The sequence below is a fragment of the Dendrobates tinctorius genome, unplaced genomic scaffold (assembly GCF_039654945.1).
Source record: "Dendrobates tinctorius isolate UK_male_01 unplaced genomic scaffold, ASM3965494v1 ptg000004l, whole genome shotgun sequence".
Taxonomy (NCBI): Eukaryota; Metazoa; Chordata; class Amphibia; order Anura; family Dendrobatidae; genus Dendrobates; species Dendrobates tinctorius.
In genome coordinates, this window is record NW_027361672.1 from 20,466,031 (window position 1) to 20,479,473 (window position 13,443).

At 39.8% G+C, this 13,443-nt stretch overlaps 1 protein-coding gene across 1 annotated transcript in view; it reads right to left on the bottom strand.

The window, feature by feature from the left end:
* Positions 1-13,443, bottom strand: part of LOC141081247 (1,25-dihydroxyvitamin D(3) 24-hydroxylase, mitochondrial-like) — an 86,582-nt gene that overhangs the window by 37,006 nt on the left and 36,133 nt on the right. The window contains exons 7-8 of the mRNA XM_073566089.1: positions 6,125-6,267; positions 4,573-4,739 (exon numbers count right to left, since the gene is read on the bottom strand). Coding sequence (XP_073422190.1) covers positions 4,573-4,739; positions 6,125-6,267 — 310 coding nt within the window. The remainder of the gene's footprint in view (positions 1-4,572; positions 4,740-6,124; positions 6,268-13,443) is intronic.

Genomic DNA, 13,443 nt, shown 5'->3' on the forward strand with positions numbered 1-13,443 from the left:
CCAAACAGTGTTTTACCCCCACATGTAGGGTATCAGCCTACTCAGGACAAATTGCAAAACAATTTTTGGGGTCCAATTTCTCCTGTTACCCTTAGGAAAATAAAAAATTGGGGGCAAAAATATCATTTTTGTGGAAAAAAATGATTTTTTTATTTTCACGTCAGAGCGTTATAAACTTCTGTGAAGCACTTGGGGGTTCAAAGTGCTCACCACACATCTAGATAAGTTCCGTGGGGGGGTCTAGTGTCCAAAATGGGGTCACTTGTTGGGAGTTTCAATAGTTTAGGTACATCAGGGGCTCTCCAAACGCACATGACACCCGCAGACCATTCCATCAAAGTCTGCATTCCAAAATGGCACTGCTTCCCTTCCGAGCCCCGACGTGTGTCCATACAGTAGTTTTCTCCAACATATGGGGTGTCAGCATACTCATGACAAATTGGATAACAACTTTTGCGGTCCAATTTCTCCTGTTACCCTTGGGAAAATGAAAAAATTGGGGACTAATTGATCATGTTTGTGGAAAAAATACGATTTTTTTATTTTCATGCCCTGGCATTATAAACTTCTGTGAAGCCCTTGGGGGTTCAAAGTGCTCACCTCACATCTAGATAAGTTCCTTAGGGGGTCTAGTTTTCAAAATGGGGTCATTTGTGGGGGGTTTCCACTGTTTAGGTACATTAGGGGCTCTCCAAAGGCAACATGACACCCACAGACCATTCCATCAATGTCTGCATTCCAAAACGTCACTACTTCCCTTCCGAGCCCTGACGTGTGTCCATACAGTAGTTTTCTCCCACATATGGGGTGTCAGCTTACTCAGGACAAATTGGACAACAACTTTTGGGGTTCAATTTCTCCTGTTACCCTTGTGAAAATAAAAAAATTGGGGAATAATTGATCATGTTTGTGGAAAAAATACGAATTTTTTATTTTCACGCCCGGGCGTTATAAACTTCTGTGAAGCACTGGGGGGTTCAAAGTGCTCACCACACATCTAGATAAGTTCCTTGGGGGGTCTAGTTTACAAAATGGTGTCATTTGTGGGGGGTTTCCACTGTTTAGGTACATCAGGGGTTTTCCAATCGCGACATGGTGTCCAATCTCAATTCCAGCCAAAAACGTCAAATGGCGCTGCTTCCCTTCTGAGCTCTGCCATGCACCCAAATAGTGGTTTACCCCCACATGTGGGGTATCAGCGTACTCAGGGCAAATTGCACAATAACTTTTAGGGTGCTGTTACCCTTGGAAAAATAAGAATTGAGGGTGAAAAGATCATTTTTGTGGAAAAAATATGATTTTTTAATTATACGGCTTTATGTTATAAACTTCTGTGAAGCCCTTGGGGGTTCAAAGTTCTCACCACACATCTAGATAAGTTCCTTAGGGGGTCTAGTTTCCAAAATGGTGTAATTTGTGGGGGGTTTCCACTGTTTAGGTACATCAGGGGTTTTCCAATCGCGACATGGTGTCCGATCTCAATTCCAGCCAAAAACGTCAAATGGCGCCGCTTCCCTTCGGAGCTCTGCCATGCGCCCAAATAGTGGTTTACCCCCACATGTGGGGTATCAGCGTACTCAGGACAAATTGCACAATAACTTTTAGGGTGCTGTTACCCTTGGGAAAATAAGAATTGGGGGTGAAAAGATCATTTTTGTGGAAAAAATATGATTTTTTAATTGTACGGCTTTATGTTATAAACTTCTGTGAAGCCCTTGTGGGTTCAAAGTTCTCACCACATATCTAGATAAGTTCATTGGGGGGTCTAGTTTCCAAAATGGGGTCACTTGTAGGGGGTTTCCACTGTTTAGGTACATCAGGGACTCTCCAAACGTGACATGGCGTCCGATTTGAATTCCAGCCAATTTTGCATTGAAAAAGTCAAACGGTGCTCCTTCCATTCTGAGCTCTGCCATGCGCCGAAACAGTCGTTCCTCCCCACAAATCAGGTATCAGCGTACTCAGGACAAATTGCACAATAACTTTTGCAGTCCAATTTCTCTTGTTACCCTTGGTAAAATAAAAAAAAATTGAACCTGAAGTATTTTTTTTGTGAAAAAAAGTTAGATGTTCATTTTTTTTTAAATATTCAAAAAAATTCCTGTGACGCACCTAAAGGGTTAATAAACTTCTTGAATGTGGTTTTGAGCACCTTAAGGGGTGCAGTTTTTAGAATGGTGTCACTTTTGGGTATTTTCTATCATATAGACCCCTCAAAGTGGCTTCAAATGTGATGTGGTCCTAAAAACAAAACGGTGTTGTAAAAATGAGAAATCGCTGGTCAACTTTTAACCCTTATAACTTCCTAACAAAAAAAAATTTTGGTTCCAAAATTGTGCTGATGTAAAGTAAACATGTGGGAAATGTTAGTTATCAAGTTTTTTGTGTGCCGTATCTCTGTGATTTAAGGGCATAAAAATTCAAAGTTGGAAAATTGCAAAATTTTCAAAATTTTTGCCAAATTTCCATTTTTTTCACAAATAAGCGCAAGTTATTTGAATGAAATTTTACCACTAACATGAAGTATAATATGTCACGAGAAAACAGTGTCGGAATCACCGGGATCCATAGAAGCGTTCCAGAGTTATGACCTCATAAATGTACAGTGGTCAGAATTGTAAAAACTGGCCCGGTCATGAACGTGCAAACCACCCTTGGGGGTGAAGGGGTTAATTCCCTCCATAAGTTTTCTATGGGATTAAGGTCTGGAGATTGGCTAGGCCACTCCATGAACTTAATGTGCTTCTTTTGGCTGTAGGTTTTGGGCCATTATCTTGCTTGAAGACCCAGCCACGACCCATTTTAATGTCCTGGCGGAGGGAAGGAGGTTGCCACTCAGGATTTTATGGTACATGGCTCCATCCATTCTCCCATTGATGCAGTGAAGTAGTTATGTGCCCTTAGCAGAGAAACACCCTAAAACATACCACCTCCATGCTTGACAGTGGGGACAGTGTTCTTTGGGTCATAGGCAGCATTTCTCTTCTTGCAAAAATGGCGAGTTAAGTTAATGCCAAAGAGCTCAATTTTTGCCTCATGTAACCACAGCACCTTCTCGCAATCACTCACAGAATTATCCAGGTGTTTATTGTCAAAATTCAGATGGGCCTGCACACGTGCCTTCTTGAGCAGGGGGACCTTGCAGGCACTGCAGGATTTTAAACCTTTATGGGGTAATGTGTTACCAATAATTTTCTTGGTGACTGTGGTCCCAGCTGCCTTGAGATCATTAACAAGTTCCCCTGTGTAGTTCAGGGCTGATCTCTCACTATCCACATGATATAGGACACCCCACGAGGTGAGATTTTGCATGGTGCCCCAGATCGATGTCGATTGACAGTCATTTTGTATTTATTCCATTTTCTTGCTATTGCACCAATAGTGATCTCCTTCTCACCCTGCGTCTTACTTATGGTTTTGTAGCCCATTCCAGCTTTGTGCAGGTCTATGAGCTTGTCCTTTACATTCTTATAAAGCTCTTTGGTCTTGTCCATGTTGTATAGGTTAGAGTCTGACTGATTAATTCAGTCTGTGGACAAGAGTCTTTTATAAAGGTGACTATATAAGACAGCTGTCTTTAATGAAGGTAAAGAGTTGATTAGGAGCGTCTAACTGGTCTCTAGGAGCCAGAACTCTTAATGGTTGGTGGGGGATCAATACGTATTTCTCACTGCAAAATGCAAATAAATTTATATAATTTATACAGTGTGATTTTCTGGATTTTATTTTTGAAACTCTAATTCTCAGTGGTAAAATTAATCTACCCTTAAAATTTTAGACTGTCTATGCCTTTGTCAGTGGGCAAATTTACAAAATCAACAAGCAGGTGCAAAGCTTACCAGGCAAAGCAGAGCCTCAATATATCCTAAAAAAGATGAAGGTTTATTGACCCATTATGTCAGAATATTGACCCTGACAGCATAGGTCAATAAACCTCTATATTCACTGCTCCCCCCGGAACATGCATATACCAGGATTGGGGATATTAGTACAGAATTGGTGGATATTACCCCTTTAACAATGTCAGCAGCAGTTCCCCCTATGACAGTTTATCATGACCACATTTTTTGCTTCAATTATTTTTTCTATTTTCCTCCTCTAAAGGCTAGGTGCGTCTTATGGTTCAATGAGTCCTATAATCAAAAAATATGGTGTATATGTATAGTATGGTATTTGCTTCATATCAAAAAGTGGCAAAGCAATTTTTCACAAATTGAGTCATATTTATAAAGCATTATTGTCTTTATGTTCCTATTTAGAAATTATCATATCACTTTAATTGGCAAATGATGACTTTACTAGGCTGAACATATTGGTGTGGACTGATATTGTATATGCCGATATTACGGGTGATGTTTTATGTATAACCTCTGCATAATATTTAGAGTTTATAATATTTAGCATTTCGTATAATATTCAATATGTATTATCATTATAATACACAATTAATCAATTGATTACAACAATTATTACATTTTTATACTCTGTAAAACTGAAACTTCCGGGTTCTAAGTATTGTATATTATATAGCATTTCTCAAGCCTAAATATTATTCAAAATAATATTAATAACCTCATGGATTCCTTAATACATGATTTCAAGTATGGCATCTTTTGTAAATGATCAGCAGATGGGAATGTTCCTGGTGATAAAACTGTCTGAATTTCCTTGAGAATTTTCTTTTGCACATCATCATGTCTTGATAAATTTAATATCAACCACAATAAGGCATTAGCTGTCTGTAAACAAAATACACAGTTTTACTTCTCTTTTCACTTCAATTAATCATGCAAACTTTATTCGCAGTACACATTTCTTAAAGTCTCATTATGTGGTTAGTAAGGTTGTGATTACATCATGTGTTGTGTTTGATGTTCACACTGGGAAATCGTGTGGCATGAGCATAATCCTTCCAACATGGTGTTCAGGACTAAGTCATATTATCAGACTCGTTAAAGGGTTAATTGTGTTAATTGTGACTTGTAGAATTGCTACTACCAACAGGTGGCGCTATAGAGTTCAAGTCCTCTTCCTCTCTGAAGAGGCAATTTGCATACAGGACTCAGGAGGGCAGTCCACTTTTTAAACCCAATGCTCTTTAATTTATGTTTAATATCTTGATTGAACATTAAAGCATCTTATCCCCGTAGAAGAGGTGACAACATAGTACAATGCAACTTTATAGCTTTGTAAAATTAACACATGTAATTGCTTCCTATTAGCCTTTGCTTATCACTAAGCGTGAGTGGATGGTTTTAAATTTGACTTAAAAATCCGATCCACGACAAATAAATTTGCAAGAACCTCAATACTGGAAAGCTTGTAATTACTCGAAATATACACAATGAGAACAGAGAGAGAAATAAAGAGGACCCTGCTGACTATAAGAGCTTGCGTTCTACAGGAAAGAGAGTGGACCCTTCTGAGTATCATAGCTTACACTCTACAGAAGAGACAAATAGACCGCTGTGGGTCATAAGATCTTACAAAATACATGAGAGAGAACCTTGCTGACCATAAGAGCTTACTCTCTACATGAGAGAAGACACCTGCTCGTCATATTGGCACACACTCGACATAAAAGAGAAAGGTTGCTGCAGATTATAAGATCTTGCATACAATAGGAAAGAACGTGCTAGAGGCAGAACCTTGCTGACCATAAGAGATTACACTTTACAGGTGGTAAAGAGAAAATACCCTGCTAACCATAATTGTTACACTCTATGGGAGAGAGAGATTTACCCAGTGACTCTAGAGATAGAAAGTAACTCTGTTGTAGAAGCTGTGCTTCACTGAGAACCACGGATTTTTGATGGCCCAGATAATGACCACTAATGTTCAAGGTATGGTAATCTGTAAGATGTCATAGCTGCAGGGCATTATAGGGAAGCCTACACAGCAATACAAATTTAAAGCCCACTCTATGATGATTTAGTGCGGCAAATGGTGCAGGGCAAATTTTTTTGGGAAACCACGAAACTTACTTAAAATATTTGAATTCATGTGAAATCTTAACTACAATGAAATGTGACACAAACATATTTGTCTACAGTTCAATCTGCTCATCTCTCTTTATCTCTCTAATTTTCATCATTTTTTAACATGTCACTACTTATGAACTTACAGTTTCAACACCTCCAATCTGAAGTTCGGTGAAAAGACCAGACAGTTGTTTCTTTGTAAGGGATTTTTCAGAATAAATTGCATTAAGCAAATCATCAGTCTGGCCTCTGCTGGAATTTAGTCGCTTGTCAATATAGGTTTTTACTGGTGTAATAGGGGTGGTAAGAAAGAATCAATTACATATTTGCATTGTATTGGAGATTAACACGTTGAATTCAGAACATCAAGCATGGCTATTTTATTTACACATAAATTTCCACTTAATGGCAAAAAAGATTCACGTCTTCTGAAGAAGAACGGCGAAACGCGCGTTGAGGCAGCAGGCAGGGGTCAATTTTCATCCACATGTAAGTTACCAAATTTTAGGTCTATGTACTTTACTTGTTAGGTTATTTATTTGATTGTGGACATCATGATGTACTTATATGCAGTCCGAATTGGATAAAACTCTTGTGCATTGTCACTTTAGCCTTATGGACCAGGGCATTGATGAGGGTATTGTTTATCTTAGTTGTATGCAGTAAAGGCACTTTTTCATTGCCATCAGCAAAGTTTTTTGTGCACTGTCACTTTATTATGTAATTACTATGATATTTGTAATCCTATGCTGCTGGCAGTTTAATTCTTATAGCACTTGCACTTTATTTAGAATTATACTATGCTCAAAATCCCTTTTTGGTCCATAAAAGGGTTTCCTTTATACATCTGGAAACTGGCTATAACTATTGTGATGAAATTCTCCCCATTTACCTGCTTGGTTAGTGGTATTCTTTGTTTGATTTTGTAATTTTGTTTAACCAATAAAATTATTTAATATATAAAATAACTCTTGACCTCCCTTTTTTGCCTAAATTTGGCATTGGTGGATGGTTTGTGTGTTATCATTGCTATTTTATTGTCTGAAATTAGTCTTAACATTTTTGTTTGTCTTGGTATCCATTATGACATCTCTAGAAAAACAAGCTGTGAAACAAAATGGCACCCCCACTAGTGATGGGCGAACCAGAATGGCAAAGTTTGGGGTCAGTACACCTAATGTCCGTGCACAGATCCCGAAAACAGAATTTTCCAGGAAGTCCGTGTTGCTATTTGCGATTAGCAGTCCAAACTTCCTGTGTTTACCGTGCTGTCTTCTGTGAGACAGCATGAGAAATACCAGCTCTAAACGCTGATCAGCGGTAAGTTTGTTAGGCTAATTTCACACTTGCTTTTTTTTGCAGCGCGTTTTTCCCGCAAAAAAACGCATTGAAAAAACGCATACAAAAGCATGCAACTGCTGCGTTTTTTTCAAGCATTTTTATGAGCATGCATGAAAAGAACGCAGCGTTTTTATGCGTTTGTATGCGTTTTTAGAGCGTTTTTACCGCGTTTGCGTTTTTTCCAAACATTAGGTGGCCCCTCACACTAACCCAAACCATGACTTTACTAACCCAAACCCTAAACCCTAACTAACCCTGACCCTGACCCTAACCCTAATCCTGACCCTAACCCTTAACCAAACCATACTTAACCCTAACCCAAACCCTAAACCCTAACTAACCCTGACCATGACCCTAACCATAACCCTAACCCTGACCCTAATCCTAACCCTGACCCTAACCCTTAACCAAACCATACTTAACCCTAACCCAAACCCTAAACCCTAACTAACCCTAACCCTGACCCTAACCCTAACCCTGACCCTAACCCTTAACCAAACCATACTTAACCCTAACCCAAACCCTAAACCCTAACTAACCCTAACCCTGACCCTAACCCTAACCCTAACCCTGACCCTAACCCTAACCCCAACCCTAACCCTAACCCTAACCCTGACCCTAACCCTTAACCAAACCATACTTAACCCTAACCCAAACCCTAAACCCTAACTAACCCTGACCCTGACCCTAACCCTGACCCTAACCCTAACCCTAACCCTGACCCTAACCCTAAACCCCCCTAACTAACCCTGACCCTAAACCCCCTTAACTAACCCTAACTCTAACCCAAACCCCTAAATTCCATGGTTAACAAAAAAAACACATGTGCAAAAAACGCATACATAAGCATGCCAATGCGCACATATGCCCACCCATAGACTTATAATGGGTGTCTTGCTGTAAAAAAACGCATTGCGCGCGCATGCGTTTTTTTGAGGCAAGTCGGACGCCCAAAAAATGCAACAGGTTGCATTTTGTGCACCCGAGCGCATACCGCAAAAAAACGCATGCGCGGAAAAACGCGGAAAAACGCATGTGTATGCGCACACAAGCGCATCCCATGCAAAGTATAGGGAAAAAAACGCATGCGCTATTTAGCGCTAAAATACCGTGAAAAAAAACGCAAATGTGAAACCAGCCTTACCGCTGGTCAAAGTACTGGTGTTCCCACGTGGGGACTCCTCTATTTTTTATAACCAGCCAAGATAAAACTGAAAGCTGGAGCTGCATCTCACAGCGGTTAGTTTTGCCTGCACTGGTTGTCAAAAATAGAGGGGACCACATGTAATTTATTTATTTATTGATAAAGCGCTGGCTGGTAAATACTCCCATCATCATACACCTGGTGTAGGATGTTTAGAGTACTGTAGTACTCTCAGCCAATGCCTGTGACAGGTGGTAACCTTTTTACTGCCTGTCACAGCTGATGGCTCTTACATGCTGTCATCTTTATGACAGCATGGGAAGTGCAATGTTCTGAGTGGCAGTAGTAAACTTACTGCCAATCAGAGTCGGTGGTTCTTGACCTGTCACACAGATGACAGAGTAGGAAACACCAGATGTTAGGGCCCCTCATTCATTTGAATGGGTCCAGGTTCGGGTTTGAGTTCAGATACCATTCTGGTATTCAAACCAAACTTTTTAAAAATGCTCGAATGAACCCCCAGACCTGAACATCCATGGGTTCACCCATCTCTGAACCCCACTCAATGGAGGCCATTGATGAAAGTTCCTCACTTATACTTGAAGGAAAATATTCTTAAAAAAATAGTAATAAAAACACATGCAGGTCAGATAATTTGCATAACTATGTTGAATTGTCATAATCTACCCTGTAAAGAGCCTAGAAATATAGAGATACAGGTAGAGGATAAGATAAATGTCCAACTCCCCTGAATAAGTGTAACTTCAAAAGGTATATTATACTTTGTCTCCATAGTAAAACTTCAAAAGACTTGTTATACCTGGTCTTGATGAGTTTCTTTTATTAAAATAGTAGGTTCCTCAGCAACCGAACTATGGGCCCAATGCACATGTCGGCGTGTCTGTGATGTGGGATGGGCTCAACTTTGAGAGATGACTATCAAACTGGATAATTGCAGATGAAACACAGATCATCCACCGTGATGACACTTCTTTGAACTGAGGAAGCGACCTATCAAAGTGTTTTCTCCTGATCAGGTATAACATGCTTTTTGAAGCTAAACTGTAGAGACAGGTTACAATATACCTTTTGATGTTATACTTGTTCAGTGGAGTTGTACATTTATGTTCTCTTTTACTTATATCTGTATATTTTTGGACTCTTTACGGGGTATTTTAAGGGAATCAGTCAGAACATTCAACGGCTTTGACGGAAGAATTTCATAATTTGTTTGGTCCTCCAATATTGACAAACACATAGTTTTATATTGTGTTGTATCCATAACGACCACGTTCCCTCCTTTGTCGGAGCTTTTGATGGTAATACTATTGTCCTTTTCCAGGTTCATAAGACTCACCATCTCATCTTTATTTAGATTATGAGTCTTCAAGTTCAGACTACTTCCTGCACCGACTAGATCATTTGTGACAAGATTAATAAAAACATCAATCGAATTCATATCCCCAGTAGGTGGGGGCATGTTTCTACTTCTCTTCTTAAGGCTAGTGAAAGGACCCTCACCCCTAGTGTTAGGATCCACATCCCCTAAATGGAGAAGAAACCTTACATCCTCTAACAGGTCTTCAGAGAGCCCCAACTCAGCTGAGGCCCTCTGGTCCTGTCTGGCAAAGTTTTTCTTCCGCTTCAGTTTGTGGGCGAATAAATGTAGGTCCTTCACAGACTCAAAAATATCCAAATCCGATGGCGGCACAAATGACAAATCCTTGCTTAATACGCACATTTCAGTCTCGATAAGGGGTCGAGAGGACAGGTTGATCACCTGTGACCCTCTTGTTGACTGTGAGGATTCAATCGGTTTCTTAGAGGGTAACTCAGGTCTAAAAAATCTTGACGATGAGGCAGGGAGTCAGTGCCTGCACAGCAATGTAACATGTGAGGATGCCTATGTTTGTTTAGAGGTGCTGGAGCTTTCTCTGTATACATATGATGTGTGTTATATATCGGCGCAGTATCAACGGGGCTGGTGGATTGAGCGTCTGTGTATCCAGAGCAACACTAGCTGGATCTGCGTTTGTGCAGGGCTCACATTAAGGTGTTTTGTACACTATTTTGGTCTGCGCATGTGCGATGGGTGTACTGGGCAGCCCGGTGTACTGGGGAGCTCATTCTGATAGGAAGACGTCAGTACTAATTATTCACTCCACATGTGTGGGTGGGGAGGAGCTAGGATAGCGCTTAATAAAAGGACAGATGGACAAGCAGCCCATTTGATGGCAATTCTATGGGAAGCAGACACTTCTCTACATCATATTAACTCCCCTGATGATCTGGCTAACAGTGAAAGGCGTCGGGAGACAGGAGATGTATTATATGGAGGAACCCTTTGATGTGTTGGGTGAGATCCTCCCTTTTTATGTGTTATGAGTGCAAAAAAACTTTTTGCTGTGTTAAAGGAGGTACCTTTACATTATGTGTATCCCTGAATGGGGAGATGTAATATAAATAAGCTGTACCTCAGTCTGCCGGATTTGCCACTATTGAATACATAAGATATTGCTGTTGCTGCTAGAGTGTCTATGGAAACCCAGGCATTGATGATGTTGGATATATACTGGGTCTGATGCTTTGATTGAGCGAGTTTAACACCATAGACCGTCTAAGCATTTACTCCTATAAATTGGAGGAATGGTATTAACGGCTCCAGTGGCTATATGAGCGGTGAACACATTATAGTAAGGGATGAGTGTATGGTATTCCCTATTTTCTTGTAAATGTTCTCACATGATTAACACTATATAAGAAATGTTCCTTGGAGTTGCTCCGTGACTATCAGTGCTGAGTACTCTGGTAGTCTTTTATATGTGTGTTTGTCTTTTTGTTATGTGCACTTTTATCAGGATCTTATTCCTTTTCAAGGATTATAATACATTAGATTAGTTTTTAATTTTTATGTTGATATTTCACCAGCCCGCTGCTTATCCATTTACAGTTTCCCATCTTACAAAATTCGAATGTGTGGGATCGCTTACACAGCTGTATTGAACGGCCAAGTGCTCTCCGATGTTTTGTCGGATACCACTTAGCCCAATGGAGGTGGAAGACCTGTGAAGACTCAGACGTCAAGGTTAGATTTCAGAAAGGCAGATTTTAAGGGATTCAGAAAGAGAATTGGAGGGATCCAATGGCTGGATATCCTTAAAGACAAAAATGTCCAGGAAGGATGGGAAATCTTGAAAAATGAAATTCTCAAAGCACAGTTGTTAACAATTCCGAAAAGAGGGAAGAATAGGAAGCATTTAAGGAAACCAGGATGGATGAACACAGAACTTAAGCACATGCTAAAAAGGAAGAAAAAAATGTTTATAAAATGGAAAGAGGGAGGCATATCTAAAGAAGAATATAATGCTGTCTGCAGAACCTGCAGGGCACAAATCAGATTATCTAAAGCTGAAAATGAACTGAGGCTTGCAAGAGATGTCAAAAGCAATAATAAAGGATTTTGGGGATATGTCAAAAGTAAAAGAAAAGTCAAAGATGCTATAGGATTTTTACAGGATGAAAATGATGAAATGGTAAGACAGGATGTTGAGAAGGCTGAACTTTTAAATTCCTATTTTGCATCTGTTTTCTCTCAGAAAGGAAATGCAACATCAACTGTTATTCACTGTCCTATTAAGGGAATAGAAGAATCCAGGATATCTATAAACAGAAAGATAGTGAGGAAACACTTAGCTAACCTAAATGAATTCAAGTCTCCAGGTCCAGATGAATTACACCCCAGAGTACTGAAGGAGATAGCAGAAGAAAATTTTGAACCCCTCTCCATAATCTTTGAAAATTCTTGGAGAACAGGAGAAGTGCCAGAAGACTGGAGAAGAGCAAATGTTGTTCCTATCTTCAAAAAGGGGAAGAAGGTGGACCCAGGCAACTATAGGCCGGTGAGTCTGACTTCTATACCAGGAAAGATCTTTGAACAAATTATTAAACAACATGTATGTCAATACCTGGATAAGAATGAAGTGATTAAACAGAGTCAGCATGGGTTTGTAACTAATAAGTCATGTCAGACTAACTTAATTTCCTTCTATGACGGTATCACTGATTGGGTGGATCAAGGAAATTCTGTAGATATAGTATATCTTGACTTCAGCAAAGCATTTGACAAAGTCTCTCATACAATCCTTATTGAAAAAATGACTAAGTATGGAATGGACAAGGCAACTGTTAGGTGGATTCATAACTGGCTTAGTGATCGGACCCAAAGAGTGGTCGTAAATGGCTGCACATCCAGTTGGAAGAATGTCTCAAGTGGGGTACCACAGGGCTCTGTCCTGGGCCCTGTATTGTTCAACATCTTTATCAACGATTTAGATGAAGGAATTGAGGGTAAACTGATTAAATTTGCTGATGACACAAAGCTAGGAGGGATAGCTAATACTAGAGAAGAGAGAGAGAGGATTCAAAAAGATTTAAATAAACTGGAGAAGTGGGCAGCAACTAACAGAATGGTTTTTAACAGGGAGAAATGCAAAGTACTACATCTGGGCAATAAAAATGAAAAAAGCATATATAGAATGGGAGGAATAGGGCTAAGTGACAGCACATGTGAAAAAGACTTGGGTATACTAATAGATCACAGACTGAATATGAGTCAACAGTGTGATGCAGCAGCAAAAAAGGCAAATGCAATTCTAGGATGTATTAACAGAAGCATACAGTCTAGATCACGTGAAGTCATTATTTCCCTCTACTCCTCTTTGGTCAGACCTCATCTGGAATATTGTGTCCAGTTTTGGGCACCACATTTTAAAAAAGACATCAACAAACTGGAGCAAGTTCAGAAAAGAGCGACCAGAATGGTGACCGGTCTGCAAACCCTGTCTTATGAGGAAAGGTTGCAGGATTTGGGAATGTTTAGTTTGCAAAAGAGAAGACTGAGATGAGACTTAATAGCTGTCTACAAATATCTAAAGGGCTGTCACATTGTAGAAGGATCAACTTTATTCTCATTTGCAC